Source organism: Xylocopa sonorina, chromosome 3 (assembly GCF_050948175.1).
Source record: "Xylocopa sonorina isolate GNS202 chromosome 3, iyXylSono1_principal, whole genome shotgun sequence".
Classification (NCBI taxonomy): Eukaryota; Metazoa; Arthropoda; class Insecta; order Hymenoptera; family Apidae; genus Xylocopa; species Xylocopa sonorina.
Window position 1 is genome coordinate 16,239,883 of NC_135195.1, and position 12,795 is coordinate 16,252,677.

A 12,795-nucleotide genomic window follows, 5' to 3' on the forward strand; every position below is an offset into this window, starting at 1 on the left:
ATGCCACGCGTTCTCATTTATATCGTATCAATGTTGATATGTACCGCGCATGTTCATCATGTTTCTCTAGCCGCAGAGAGTCAGCGAATCAACGAGAAGCTGCAAAAGGATGGTTTCTCTGGAATTAAAGTCTACGAAGAATTATGTATCCTCCTTCTACTGGTCTTTGTTTATCACAATTTAAAGGAAATGCTTATGTATAGGAAGCAATCCTTTGGACGCTGCTGAGTAAGGTAAAATGCCAGGAGAGAGCTTCTCTTTCGAAAGCAGAAAAAAAATTAAAAACTTACGTATTGGTAAGACAGCGCAAATATAAGAGCAGTTTTTAATTTTTTAAGAAAACTTGTCAAAATGTTAGTAATACTTTCCTTACAATAGGGTGCGATACGTGTATATTATTACAAGTTGTATGTATTTTCAACATATTTTATTAAAAATTGACATTGAGATATGCACATTTTGAATTTAACGTCACGGAAATACCTTCATTAAGTAATGCGATAATGTTCTTGTATTGTATATGGAATTCTAAATTATGTAATGTGTATTTTTTAATGGATAGTTTGCACGTACTGAGTATATACGTATGTAAGTAGTAAATAGTATTATATTATTCTATTTTCGCATATTTCCGCTATCTACGGATTTACCAACAGCGAAAATTTATTCTCTATTTCTGATGATGATGCTCTTTCGAGAGAGAGTCGTTCACTCGCAAACCTTGGATGTGCACATTTCACGATAACTGTTCCAACTCGAACCGGAGTTGTGAACATTTAGGAAATATTCGCTACTATAAAAATCGTGATTTATGAGATTGTGATACTTTTATTATTCTAATTTTATTATACTTTTAATAAACGCGTGTAAAATCGTATTTAATAGTTGTGATCAATGGTGTATATATATTAGATATTGAAGAATTATACTGTATTATATGTAATACTATAAAGTAAAACATATTTACGCCTTAACGTAGATTTTATTAGTCAAAAAATCGTTTGCTCTTCAACGCAAGGAGCATGCGAAAGCCATTAAACATCTTCAACAAATAGAGAGTTATGAACGTTTGTACAAAATGATCATAATTCTTGGCGAGAAAATGATTGATATAATAGGGACAAGTAAAGTACTGATCGAAGACGGAGGTTTCAATCCGGATAATAGATCTCTGCCAGAAAATGTTACCATTCAAAGCGGTAATTTTGTTGTCGTTAATAAGTGTCCTTGTATGAATTAAAATATTAAAAATTATTATGCACTTCTTTCAGCAATATCCACTACATTAGAGAACACAGCACTCTTCGGGGACATTGTACTTCATTTTCCTTATATTATACATCGTATTCTTAAGACGAAACAGAAGTGGAATCCGACCATAAATTGGTCTTTCAATTTCACGTATCGAATGAAATATTTATTGGACAACGATACGTTTAGCAGAATTTATTTAGCGTCTCAAGAATTAAGCATTGTAGAGCGTGAACAGAAATATTTTAATCCTTACTGGCAGCCTGCTGAGTCTCAAACAAGAGACAAAAGGGAGACAAAGAAAAAGAAATCGATGAAAAAGGAAAAGACGGTGAGGGGGCCGCAAATCACCAAGATTGAACTCTGAACATTCTTATGTTCTTCTTGCGATATGTGTTATACTATCTACGAAACATAAAGAAACATATTTGTATATATTTTTCAATTATTTTACATACTTTGTGCTAAACAAATTTAATCAATTGAAAAATATAAATTATTTTTTTCCTTGAACAAATTACAATCAGAAATTTTTTATATCTCTGTCTCTCGCCCCCTCTTCCCTTACCAATATTCTCATGTCATTATACAATTAGAAAGTTCTAATTTAATTACATACTGTATATAATAAAAAATTTAATAAACAAATGAAAAATGAGGTAGAAAACAAAAATGTAGATTTTATACCGGCAAAAAAGAAGAACAAAATACCTACACGTAGAAAAATATATTTCTTGTCCTCAACGAAGCCGTCCGCTGGTTTCTGTCGCTTTCATCGAAACCAGGAATCCGGCTGGAGATCATCCGAGAGATTCTTGAAAATTATCAAAAATCCAGAGCTCCCATCGCCGATGGACCTTACACGGAACCACTGTCTACTCGGAGGCGAATAAAAGCGAAGATTTCTCGGGCGACCGGGACGATGGTAGAAAGTGGTCAGCCAATGAGCTAAGTACGGTTCCTACCGTCCGGTTCCCAACTCCGTCCTGGCTCACAGCAGACGGCATTGCTGGCATGTAAGTACCTCTAGCAGCAGTGTCGCGACATTTCTTTTTTCCCAGCGGTTCGTCGATGACGAGCGTGCATTCACGCGCTACGAGCCGACAAAATTACAGGAGAGATTCATTTTTGAACGTGAGTGCTGTGGTGTAAATTGAACGAGGCTCAGTAAAAGGGGACCGAGGGAAACGAATCTGCGCAAAGGATGACGTCGAAACGGAGCCGATTGTTGCTGTGCTTCGCCGTGTTCACCGTCGTCGCAGGTAGGAAGACAGCTGCTCGTTCCGCGGAGAGATCGAACTTGTTGACCGATATATACCTCCCGTTGCCTCCTCTTACCGCGGTCTTCTATCGCTCCAAGAGAAATTCTTGTCCCACAAAATTTGAAGCTTCAACTGAAAAATAAAAAAGGCTGTAAACGTGGACATATCGAAAATAAGAATCTGAAGGAGACGATTTGCTATTCAACAAAATTAATTATTGAATAATTTTATTTTTTATGCGTCGCTTGTTATAGTATTTTATACGGTCTTATATTTTATTTTAACGTTCGAAAATCTTTTTAAAATTGATAAGGAATGAATTTAAACTTTAATGCAGATACCAAGATGAAAGTCCACATGACACTTGCAGCCTTTTTTATGTTCAGTTTTCATTTGTCCTTGGTGGTTAGTAATGGGTGATCAATTTGTAAGATTTCATGATATATGCAGCTGGACAAATTGTTTCGTATTTGTTGAACAACCTTTACGTTAAATCTTTTTTAATCACAATCGATCTGGAAAGAAAGATGGAAACAATTTATCAATGAAATTCAGATTTCAATCAGTTTTATTTCTAAACTTGGTCTGTTATTGAGATTCCAGGGCCTGGAATTAATTTATTACAATAATACAAACAACATTAATTAAACAAATTTTTAAATATTAAAATCTCAAGTAAAATTGCGATAAAATCATATTTACTAAATTTTTTAACCGAATCTCAAAGGGCAGCATTCATTAAATATTCCGTATGCAGAAGAACAATTAAACTGATCAGCATGCCAGCTAGATTTATTACAAGTGTAGGTGTGACGGAAGAATGACCTTCTGTGAACATTCTCTTATTAATTAGTGATTCATTAAGTAACTTTGCAGTAAATAATTTTACAATATTTTAACAAAAGGCAACGATTAACAAAAATGTTGCACTTTGAACAATAATATTAGATGTAGTGACAAAACAGTTATTCAAAGATATAACTAGTACGTAACGATTACTATTAATTAGGAAAACACTCGCATCCCAAGATTTACCGTTAACGTTAGAAATTGACATTCATCAACCAGCTCTCCCGTTAAACGGAATTCGAAGAGTTTCCTTGACCCATTGCGGAAAACGGCATATTATTATCGTATTATTAATAATAGCATAGTATTATTCATAAATTATACCTTTAACGCGATTCGATTATATTTATTTTTTCCATCCATATTTTCTCAAAAATCAATCATCGGTAAATCGTATCCAGATAGAAATTCTGAACGTTAAACATCGTCTTTAAAATTGATTCACCCTTCGTTTTACAAGTAGAAACAAAAAAGTACCCGCGTACGTATCGTAAGCACAACGTGCATAACAATAATCGCTCGAATCTCGCGTGTGCACGAATCCTTATAACATGCGAACGAATTTTGGTTTCACCTCGTACACCGAATAAGTCTACTGTATCATTTTGTGCAATCGAGTCGTAGCGTTCCAAGAACTCTGTGATACACGCGTGTACTAGAAATATATAATATACGCTTTAGAAAACGAGACGTCTGTAAATAAATATCGAGTTTGTCCCCAAGGAACTTCGCGAAAGAGTCTTGTTCAACGCATCTCCGCGCAAGTAGCGTTCTCCGTGGTGAATAAAATTTCAACGGGACGCTGAATGTTCCTCTCTTACCGATGCGACGTGTGTCGTAAATAAAGTTGAACAGTGATAAGAAGCAATGAATCGAAAGGAGCAGCAAACGATTCGTGCCTGTCGGTTCGGGAGAAGCGCTGGTTAAATTAGGTACCCGGACAGTGGTTTCACTGGTGTTTACATAAGTTTGGCCATTTACGTACACGGTGTGGCATACACGCGCACACTGACGTGCCCGTATATCTACGTTCGGCCGTTGGAAATGTTGCACCTGAACGATTTACCACAACGTCATTGCCAGAGTGGTACCTTCACTTTCCACTTTGCCGCAAAACTGATCTTTTTTGGCATTCAATGCACACGCGAGGCTTGCTCTAGCTGTCGGAACTTCCACGGGGATACCGATGCCCTCTGGTGATGATTAATTCTCGCATATACGCTCGGTTGATACGTACGCACGGGCATTATTGCGAAATTGATGTTTAAACGTACTAATAAATTGTAAAGAAAATATTAGTCCTGAAGCGATATTAAAATTGTTTACGTCATAGAGGCAGCAACGTTTGTTTCGCATATATTCACATTTACTATAAGATTGTAGAGGAGAATCTTCCCAATATATATAGATATGTATATATTATGTACTTTCTCCTGACAAACCATTTGCTCAGTATTCAACATGTGATTTAACATGTTCGGATCTGAATGTTCTCTGAATCCAATTAAATACCTGTCCGTGCATAATTTGCTCTTTCATCGATATCTGTTTTCTCTTTCATTTAAAGTATTTTTTAAAACATTCTCTATGTGCCGCGAATGCTGGATGTTTCATAAAGATTTGTCGAGAGTAATCCATTGCTAAATATTTTATACGATTTTCTTATTCGTTGTTTTGCAACTATCGTGCTTGAAATTGAATGAAATTCCAATGAAATGCCCTTGAAGTTATATTCGCTAAAACAGAAAGTTTTTGAAATTGAATTCTTTTACCATGGCGAATAATTAATTGTAGATAATATCATAAGGAATTTTATTGATTTCTCATCATTTTTATTACTTTTGTATTTTACTATTGTATAGAAATACATGCAATTAAATGTAGATTCTTGATCCTGCCCCTGATCCAGTTATATATATATATAATATTTAATATTTTTATATTATTTTGTATGTCTAATTATATTATTGTTTTCTAAAATTTCTTATTTATATTTCATTCCTTTTCTAAATATTATAATAATTTTGTGTATATAAAATAATTAAAAATTTGGTAAATCATTAAATGTGTTTTTGTATCCTTATTCTGTAGATTTACAAAATGTGTAATGTCTCTTTTAAAAGAAGAACAAAATTTTAAGAAATCAAATAATAAAATAGATTTATTTTGTTGCTCGTGTAATACCTGTAACTCATTTTACAGTTTACGGACAAAAAAATGCTAAGAAAGAGGAAGAAAAGAAAGACGAAGAATTCAAATGTCCCGAAGGTCAAGGCAATGGTAACTTTGCAGACCCAGCAACGTGTAGAAGATTTTATCAGGTGAATGGAAGATAATTTAAATAAGAGTTAAACTTAATGAAACAAAAAGATAGTAGACTGAATGCGATACATTATCTGTATAATAAAGAAATTAACTAATTCCTACATAAAATATAGATATACTTAATTATTTTCAATAAATATTTATATGTAATTTTAACAGTGTGTGGATGGCTACCCATATCTGAACAGGTGTCCATCAGGACTACACTTTGATGACATTAGTAAATTTTGCACGTTTAAAAATGAAGCTCGTTGCGGACCTATTGCTACAAGTGAGTATTTCATTTTAATAATCATACCAGTTACATAATTACACATTAATTTTATAAAATTATTTGTAACACCAGCTCCAGCACCTATTACTGAACCACCAACTGACCTAGCAGAAAAATGCGACACTGCAAATTGTCAATTACCTTACTGCTTCTGCTCAAGAGATGGTACAATAATTCCGGGTGGTCTCAACCCAGAGGATGTAAGAGTTCATTACTTTACCATTCTCAGACACTGCTTCCAACAATACTTTTCATGCTACATTATTTTATTTTTATTCTAGACGCCACAAATGATAATAATGACATTCGACGGTGCAATAAACCACAATAATTTCGACCATTATCAAAAGATATTCGCCACCGATCGATTGAACCCGAACAATTGCCCGTTAAAAGGCACATTTTTTATTTCCCATGAATACTGTAACTATAATATGGTTCAAAGTTTAGCGCATGACGGACATGAAATTGCTACCGAAACTATATCGCAAGTATTGATACAAATTTTTCATTTTTACAAGTCGAAAACAATGCTGCAATGCATAAAGGAAGTGATAGGAGCTACAGAGAAAAAATTGCAAAATCAGTGTCACATTTACGAGACCAGAATTCAGTTTTCGAGTTATGTCTCTTCACTCAGATTTTAAATGAATAAGTCGATATTCATGTATATGATGTTTAATGTTTAGATTACAAAAGGGCTTGGAGGATAAAGGATATGAGGAATGGGTTGGTGAAATGATTGGCATGCGGGAAATACTGAAACACTTCAGCAATATTTCAAGAAGTGAAATTGTCGGCATGAGAGCTCCATACCTGAAACCGGGACGAAATACTCAATACAAAGTGTTGGAAGATTTTGGATACATATATGATAGTAGCATTGGAATTTCTCCGCTAAAAGTACCAATCTGGCCATATACCCTTGATTATAAAATACCACACGAATGTAAAGCTGGTACATGCCCTACTAAATCATTTCCAGGTATGACACAAACTTTTTTTGTATTAAAAAAAAATAAATAAGTAAATTAAAAGAAAGGAATTGGAGGGAATGAACCATGAAAAAATCTTGTTCTTAGGAGTATGGGAGCTACCATTGAACGCGCATTACGTTGAAAGTTACGAGGGAGGACATTGCCCTTACTTGGATCAATGCGTGCTTCATAACCATGATCCTGAAGAAGTTTTCGAGTGGTTGCAAGAAGACTTCAATCGTTACTATGAACAAAATAGAGCACCATACATGATGCCTTTCCACACTAATTGGTTCCAAATCAAGGAACTTGAACGTGGGCTGTCGAAGTTTCTCGATTGGGCAGTAACATTGTAAGTAATATATAACATTTTTCGAATAGCGTATAAGATCAAATCGTCGCGTGAACAAAGTTTAGTATGAAACGATGTTAGAAGATTTTTATAAATCATCGAAATAATTACAAATATTTTCAGGCCTGACGTATATTTTGTAACAGCCACACAAGCACTTACATGGATAACTGATCCGAAACCTCTAAAATCCTTGAATAATTTTGAGGGATGGTCATGCAAGAAAAAAGAAAATCTTCCGGGACCGCCATGTAATAACGCAAATAAATGTGCTTTAGATTTCAAGCCTACAGAATCAAATTTCACTACAACAAGGTAATAAATGTCAAATAATATTATGGAATATTTTCTATCGAATTATACCTACTAATGTTAGATTAAGAATAACAATGAAACACGTTTATAGGTATTTGGAAACATGCAGGGAATGTCCTAATAGATATCCATGGTTAGGGGATTCAAAAGGAACTGGACTATATAATGATAATTACAATCCTGAAAAGAAATAAAAATGTTTAGAATCTAGAACCATAATTAGATGTAATTTAAACAATTCATTTGTTGTTGTTTATATAAGTAACATATAATAAATTTTAAAAATGTTTGATCTGCTCTATTAACATCAGAAGATATGCTAAAATTTCCTGGACTGCATTGCAAAACATATATTTATCATTTATAAGACAATTATGTAAATATATTAACTGTAACAATTAGTGATTTGACATCATTTATAATAAAATATTCGTGCTAAATATCTCAATATATATCCACGTTAGACCTATTGTGCCTTAATATGGTGTGTCTGGCACAGGTCTCTAAAGGTTGAACAATAAAATGACATTCCAAATTTGGTATGAACAGAAATAATAGTATAATATAGAATATTTTTTTTTAAATCATGTGAAATATTCTGCACACTTCTTTGTATATTGAATACTTCATAAACAATTTATGATGGTTAAATCAGATCAATTAAAGCAAAAGCAGAAACAAAGAAATGAACATATTCTTTATAATATATACTACAGTGTGTATTATACCATTTTTATATTTGCTAGGACAAAATATTACATTACTATGGAAGTGTACCTCAATTTTTTAACGTACTGGAATCCATGGCAAAAATAGGTCTGCATATTTTTTGTTCTCTGAAATGTCAAAGATAAATTTTCATTAACGACGATGCTTAATTTATATTAAAATATTTTGTTAGAAAGTATCTAAAGACTCACCCGGTTCAGGAAAACGTTCTGGATGAAGCATTATGTACTCTCTCATTGAGGCATCACGTCTTGCGTGTACTATCCTACTTATTTCTTGCACGGTAAATCCAAGAGCACCGGTAACTGCAGTTATCGCAAGTATGAGGGGGGTATCTAATAAATGAATATTTATAATTCATTACTTATTATATGTGTGTGAATATAAAACATAAAACAGACAATAATATATATAAAGCTATCAAGTAATTAGATTATAAATATAAATAAGATTTACTCCTGGAGTTTCTAGACAGTACTTGTTAATGTTATGTATTTAATATCTTATTGATCCTCCATATCGTTCTGTCATTTTGCAAAAACTCTTTAAAATTAACGTTTAGCAACTGAAATTGCTTTCTTTATTAAAATAACATTTCAACTATTTTAGGGACATTCTTTTCTATCCCTTTAAAGAATCTTGAATCATGGTAGTTAGTGTTAGGTTAGACTGAAATATAACAAAAAACAAAAGCATGTAATTATTATTTAACTTACTGAAATGCGGAGGACGACCGAGGGCCGAATTTCTCATTCGTACTGCAACATAACCAGCAAATGCAGCTGGTAAAGCTATGAAATTTTTAAACAACGATTGTGTATAATCTATCTCCGTCGGTTCAAGAAGATCAAGCGCCCATTGAGCAGGAAATTTTTCCTCTGGGTTATCCATCCGTTTATTCTTTGAGACTTAATCTGATGAGTTAGACTGCAAATAAGTTATGATCAGTCACAATCAATATAAACAAGAAAATTTAAACGACTACTCGGGAATCGGGATCTCTGCAGAGAACTTACACTGTACATGCATTCGCTACGTAATTCTAAAAGTGAATTCGAGAAAGAACGAGAGAAAGAGAAAGAGAGAGACTAAAACAACTCGTGCTAAACTTCAGGCTTTTGTCAAACATATGCATATCATATGTGTGTGATTTATCATAGTAATTAGATAATCATGATCATAGTCGTAATTTAATTTTATTCACGATATCTGGCAGTAATAAAAAAATTTTGTATGCGATATATCAATATAACGTAAATTTTGGTTACAAACGAATTGAAATTAGTTTGACTGGTCTTTTGAAAATGTAATCAAATGGTCAGCTCTGTCAATGAGGACATGATTACACAGGGACGTTGTAACCTTAATTCCGCAACGACCTTCTAATGGATACACACCTTTAAGCGATGACAGATGTGACATCCTTTACAACGCGCATCTGCGGCGCGCATGTATACAGCTTGAACATAGACACTGCAACGCCCTCTATTATCACCTGATATTATCCATAACATTTTACACATAATGTGTCTTTTTTTCTTTAATTCTTTCTTCATACTTGTATATGAAGATATATAATCCTTAATGAATGGATACAGTTTGAACTGCTACAACTTTGGTTTAAATAAAAAAAAATGGTCGTCAATTTTGCGAGTAACATCTCCACTTATTTTAACCACGAGCCGTTACTGTTTAAAACAGAAAATCGTGTTGATAGTGCCTGTGCGATGAATTCTTTTGTTCCTCTTTATCACATGGCGTAATATCGCGTATTACCGACTCGTATATAGCATCCTACAAACAAGAAACTACCGTCATTTCTTCAGAGAATGCCTAAACTAGTCGCGTATTCGGTTTCAACGCTACTTTAAGAAATTGCACTACCATGCATTAGTACTTTATTTTGCTATCGATAATACTGTTCCATCAGTTTGGGCACTTTTTCAGGAGATATTGCCAAAGGTGAAGGAAAATTATGGTGATGAGCGCCAAGAGTCACGAGGTGCTATCTAGGTCAAATCGAAGTAAGTAAATTAGAATAAAATAGTTTAAGGTTAGCAAAAGAAATAATCTATGTATTTTATACACTTTATAATATGGTTAAAAGTAATATACGCAAATTAGTTTATAAAAATATTTTTTTAATGTAGCTTCAATTATAAAACGTAAATAAAATCTGCATTTATTATATATAAAAAGTGTAGTCATGTACATATATGCAATTTAATTAGCCTATTACCTAAAAATGTCTTTATTCAAAATAGTTATATATACCTGTAAGTCTCCATAAATATGCAAAAATATTCACAGAACATTAATAACAAATGTTTTCATTTCTCTACATCCTAAATGTACAACATAAAAAATTTGTATATACTAAATCCTAAAATTAATACTTCTTGGTCCATTGAAACCAAATAATATAACTTACTCTAAAAGATGTTGCTATAACAGGAATAAGCCAAAGCAGAAATTAGTGTCCTCTTATAGAGTCCAATTATAGAGATTAGTGTCTTCTTTCCTTCGAGATGGATATGCCTATTTATGTTCCATTACAAGCATCATGCGCACATGAACATTCTTCCCAATATACCCCATTTTCGTACACACCCCAGTTACAAACACCTGTAACTCCGGTACTGGCCACAGAAGCACATCGACGAATAACTTGTCGCCATCTACCATCCCCTACGAACGAATGAACAATGGTTAGAAATTTTTAAACTATGCGTTTAAGAATATTAAAAATACAGAAGCAAAACATACAAATAAAGCCACGAGGGCTTTGATGTGTTATCTTGACACAAAATGTACCAGGCATATTGGACTCTTCACTATTGCACTCTATAGGAATATTTTTCTCTTTATCAAATTTTTTATACGCTCCACACAAATCTTCTCCTTTAGGATCAGTGTCGCTGCTGCACTGGTAACATCGAATTGCTTCAGTACCTGTAAAAAGTATTATTTAACGTTATTTTAATAATTAACAAATGTAGGTGCTTGGCTTTTACAAGTTTTCATAAAACAAACTTTCACTTTGACCAAAGTAAAAACGCACTTAGTCCATGTTTATTCGAATAAAGTTTTGGCTTACCTATTACTGTCAATAAAAATAATAAACAAATAGTCGAGATCACGTTATTGGTTACCATTTTTTGAATAATTATTATATTCTCTATTCGTTCGTGACGCACGATGCAAAGTACGGTAACAATGACGGTGCATAGGCTCATGGGATACGCCTTCATGTGTCCATTGTTTTGATTGGTTAAGATCTTGTATCTGTTTTTAAACTTTTGATCAATTTTCTAACTATGTAAAGATTGATTTCTAATTAATATTGTAAATTATTGTATATTTCAATACTTTTATTGCAATTTCTTGTACATTGCCCGCTTTAGAGGTAAGAGAGAGAAAGATATATAAGAAAGAGTGAGATAGATGATACCGACCCTACTCTAGAACTCATGGCGTCATCTCTGTGAAAAGCGCTCAAACTGGTTGCACATAATTATCTACAGCGAAATAAACTAGTGAAGAACTACTAGCGGGAAGTATACAGTAAATTAGAATAAAACTGAAATATAAAAATTGAAATATACATCCCGACAACACAACTTAGAGCTTGTAAGTCTCTATTGTATATCATTTTCTTTACACACTTTTTCTAATAAATTTATTTACATACTTGAATCATCAACGTACAGAATTATAATTTTCTATCTCACTTTCGTAAAATTAGTACATTTTTTTGTATAGTAGACGAAATATTGTTACTATTATTATTATTATTACTACTTCACAATTACTTATTTCTCCTTAGAACATATGAGCATGATCTAAGCAACGTACATTCTTGTATTTTAAATTGTAATGATTGCATTCAAACGAACGATAACGGTTCCGTGTCAATACAAACGCGTGGCAGTGAAAATTCTATCTTGAAGTATTATGCGATGTAAATTTTTAACGTTATGCATTTGTATTGATGCCGAGTGTTGATGTACTTATATGTACATAAGTACTTACATACATACGTATTACTTACTGTTTAGTTTAGTTTAACTAGTACATATATTTTTTTGTTTTCCTTCTTTTTAAATAAATTTAACTAATTGAATTTCTTTTCTATCAAGAATAATTGACACGTTCTCGTGTTTTTAGATAAGTATACATGTATACGAATCAACAAATATTAGAAGAAGGAAAATGTAAACGTTTTCGTAAAAATTAAATGTTCATAGTATTTAAAACTAATCTTTAGAACATATAATACTTTATGCACATATTTACAATAAATCGTTTGCGAATAGTGATTACTCTCATAATAAAATATAAATGAATTTGAACGTTCTTATCGCAACAACTAACATTACAAATCTTAGTGAAACTCAACGTATGACAGTAGTATAGTAAAATAATATGACAATAATTAGTTCGAAAAAATACAAATCACGC

At 32.8% G+C, this 12,795-nt stretch overlaps 3 protein-coding genes and 1 long non-coding RNA gene across 5 annotated transcripts; 2 read left to right on the forward strand and 2 right to left on the reverse strand.

Annotated features, from left to right (window-relative positions):
- Positions 1-948: 948 nt before the first annotated feature.
- Positions 949-11,547, reverse strand: LOC143422160 (uncharacterized). The gene is made up of 4 exons (XM_076892608.1): positions 11,432-11,547; positions 11,101-11,286; positions 10,882-11,022; positions 949-1,145 (listed from the first exon to the last, which is right to left on the reverse strand). The coding sequence occupies exons 1-4, from the start codon at positions 11,487-11,489 to the stop codon at positions 1,060-1,062; spliced, it is 471 nt and encodes a 156-aa protein (XP_076748723.1). The 5' UTR covers positions 11,490-11,547; the 3' UTR covers positions 949-1,059.
- Cda4 (chitin deacetylase Cda4) lies at positions 2,428-7,885 on the forward strand. Its single transcript, XM_076892605.1, has 9 exons — positions 2,428-2,513; positions 5,565-5,683; positions 5,847-5,958; positions 6,034-6,161; positions 6,243-6,448; positions 6,651-6,946; positions 7,044-7,290; positions 7,414-7,605; positions 7,697-7,885. The coding sequence occupies exons 1-9, from the start codon at positions 2,456-2,458 to the stop codon at positions 7,797-7,799; spliced, it is 1,461 nt and encodes a 486-aa protein (XP_076748720.1). The 5' UTR covers positions 2,428-2,455; the 3' UTR covers positions 7,800-7,885.
- Nd-b14.5b (NADH dehydrogenase (ubiquinone) B14.5 B subunit) lies at positions 8,201-9,443 on the reverse strand. Of its 2 annotated transcripts, none has more exons than XM_076892922.1 (4): positions 9,351-9,443; positions 9,051-9,261; positions 8,526-8,669; positions 8,201-8,441 (listed from the first exon to the last, which is right to left on the reverse strand). In XM_076892922.1, exons 2-4 carry the CDS (start codon positions 9,223-9,225, stop codon positions 8,392-8,394), a joined length of 369 nt encoding a protein of 122 aa, XP_076749037.1. In that variant the 5' UTR covers positions 9,226-9,261; positions 9,351-9,443; the 3' UTR covers positions 8,201-8,391. The 2 variants fall into 2 exon arrangements, with proteins under 2 accessions (XP_076749037.1, XP_076749038.1); XM_076892923.1 differs by having other exon boundaries at positions 8,337-8,436; positions 8,520-8,669.
- A 441-nt stretch (positions 11,548-11,988) lies between the features above and the next one.
- LOC143422161 (uncharacterized) lies at positions 11,989-12,756 on the forward strand. The gene is made up of 3 exons (XR_013101684.1): positions 11,989-12,078; positions 12,182-12,350; positions 12,502-12,756. It is a non-coding gene; the product is annotated as an uncharacterized LOC143422161 (long non-coding RNA).
- The last annotated feature ends 39 nt before the right edge of the window (positions 12,757-12,795 follow it).

Excerpts from the sequence above, each read along its gene's own strand:
- Cda4 (XM_076892605.1), top strand. The coding sequence starts at position 2,456 with ATGACGTCGAAACGGAGCCGATTGTTGCTGTGCTTCGCCGTGTTCACC. Across the intron at positions 5,684-5,846 it reads CGTGTAGAAGATTTTATCAG|TGTGTGGATGGCTACCCATA; the intron begins GTGAATGGAAGA and ends TAATTTTAACAG. Across the intron at positions 7,291-7,413 it reads CTCGATTGGGCAGTAACATT|GCCTGACGTATATTTTGTAA; the intron begins GTAAGTAATATA and ends AAATATTTTCAG.
- Nd-b14.5b (XM_076892922.1), bottom strand. The coding sequence starts at position 9,225 with ATGGATAACCCAGAGGAAAAATTTCCTGCTCAATGGGCGCTTGATCTT. Across the intron at positions 8,670-9,050 it reads CGGTCGTCCTCCGCATTTCA|ATACCCCCCTCATACTTGCG; the intron begins GTAAGTTAAATA and ends TTCATTTATTAG. Across the intron at positions 8,442-8,525 it reads AGAACGTTTTCCTGAACCGG|AGAACAAAAAATATGCAGAC; the intron begins GTGAGTCTTTAG and ends TTGACATTTCAG.
- LOC143422160 (XM_076892608.1), bottom strand. The coding sequence starts at position 11,489 with ATGGTAACCAATAACGTGATCTCGACTATTTGTTTATTATTTTTATTG. Across the intron at positions 11,287-11,431 it reads ATTTTTATTGACAGTAATAG|GTACTGAAGCAATTCGATGT; the intron begins GTAAGCCAAAAC and ends TACTTTTTACAG. Across the intron at positions 11,023-11,100 it reads AAGCCCTCGTGGCTTTATTT|GGGATGGTAGATGGCGACAA; the intron begins GTATGTTTTGCT and ends ATTCGTTCGTAG.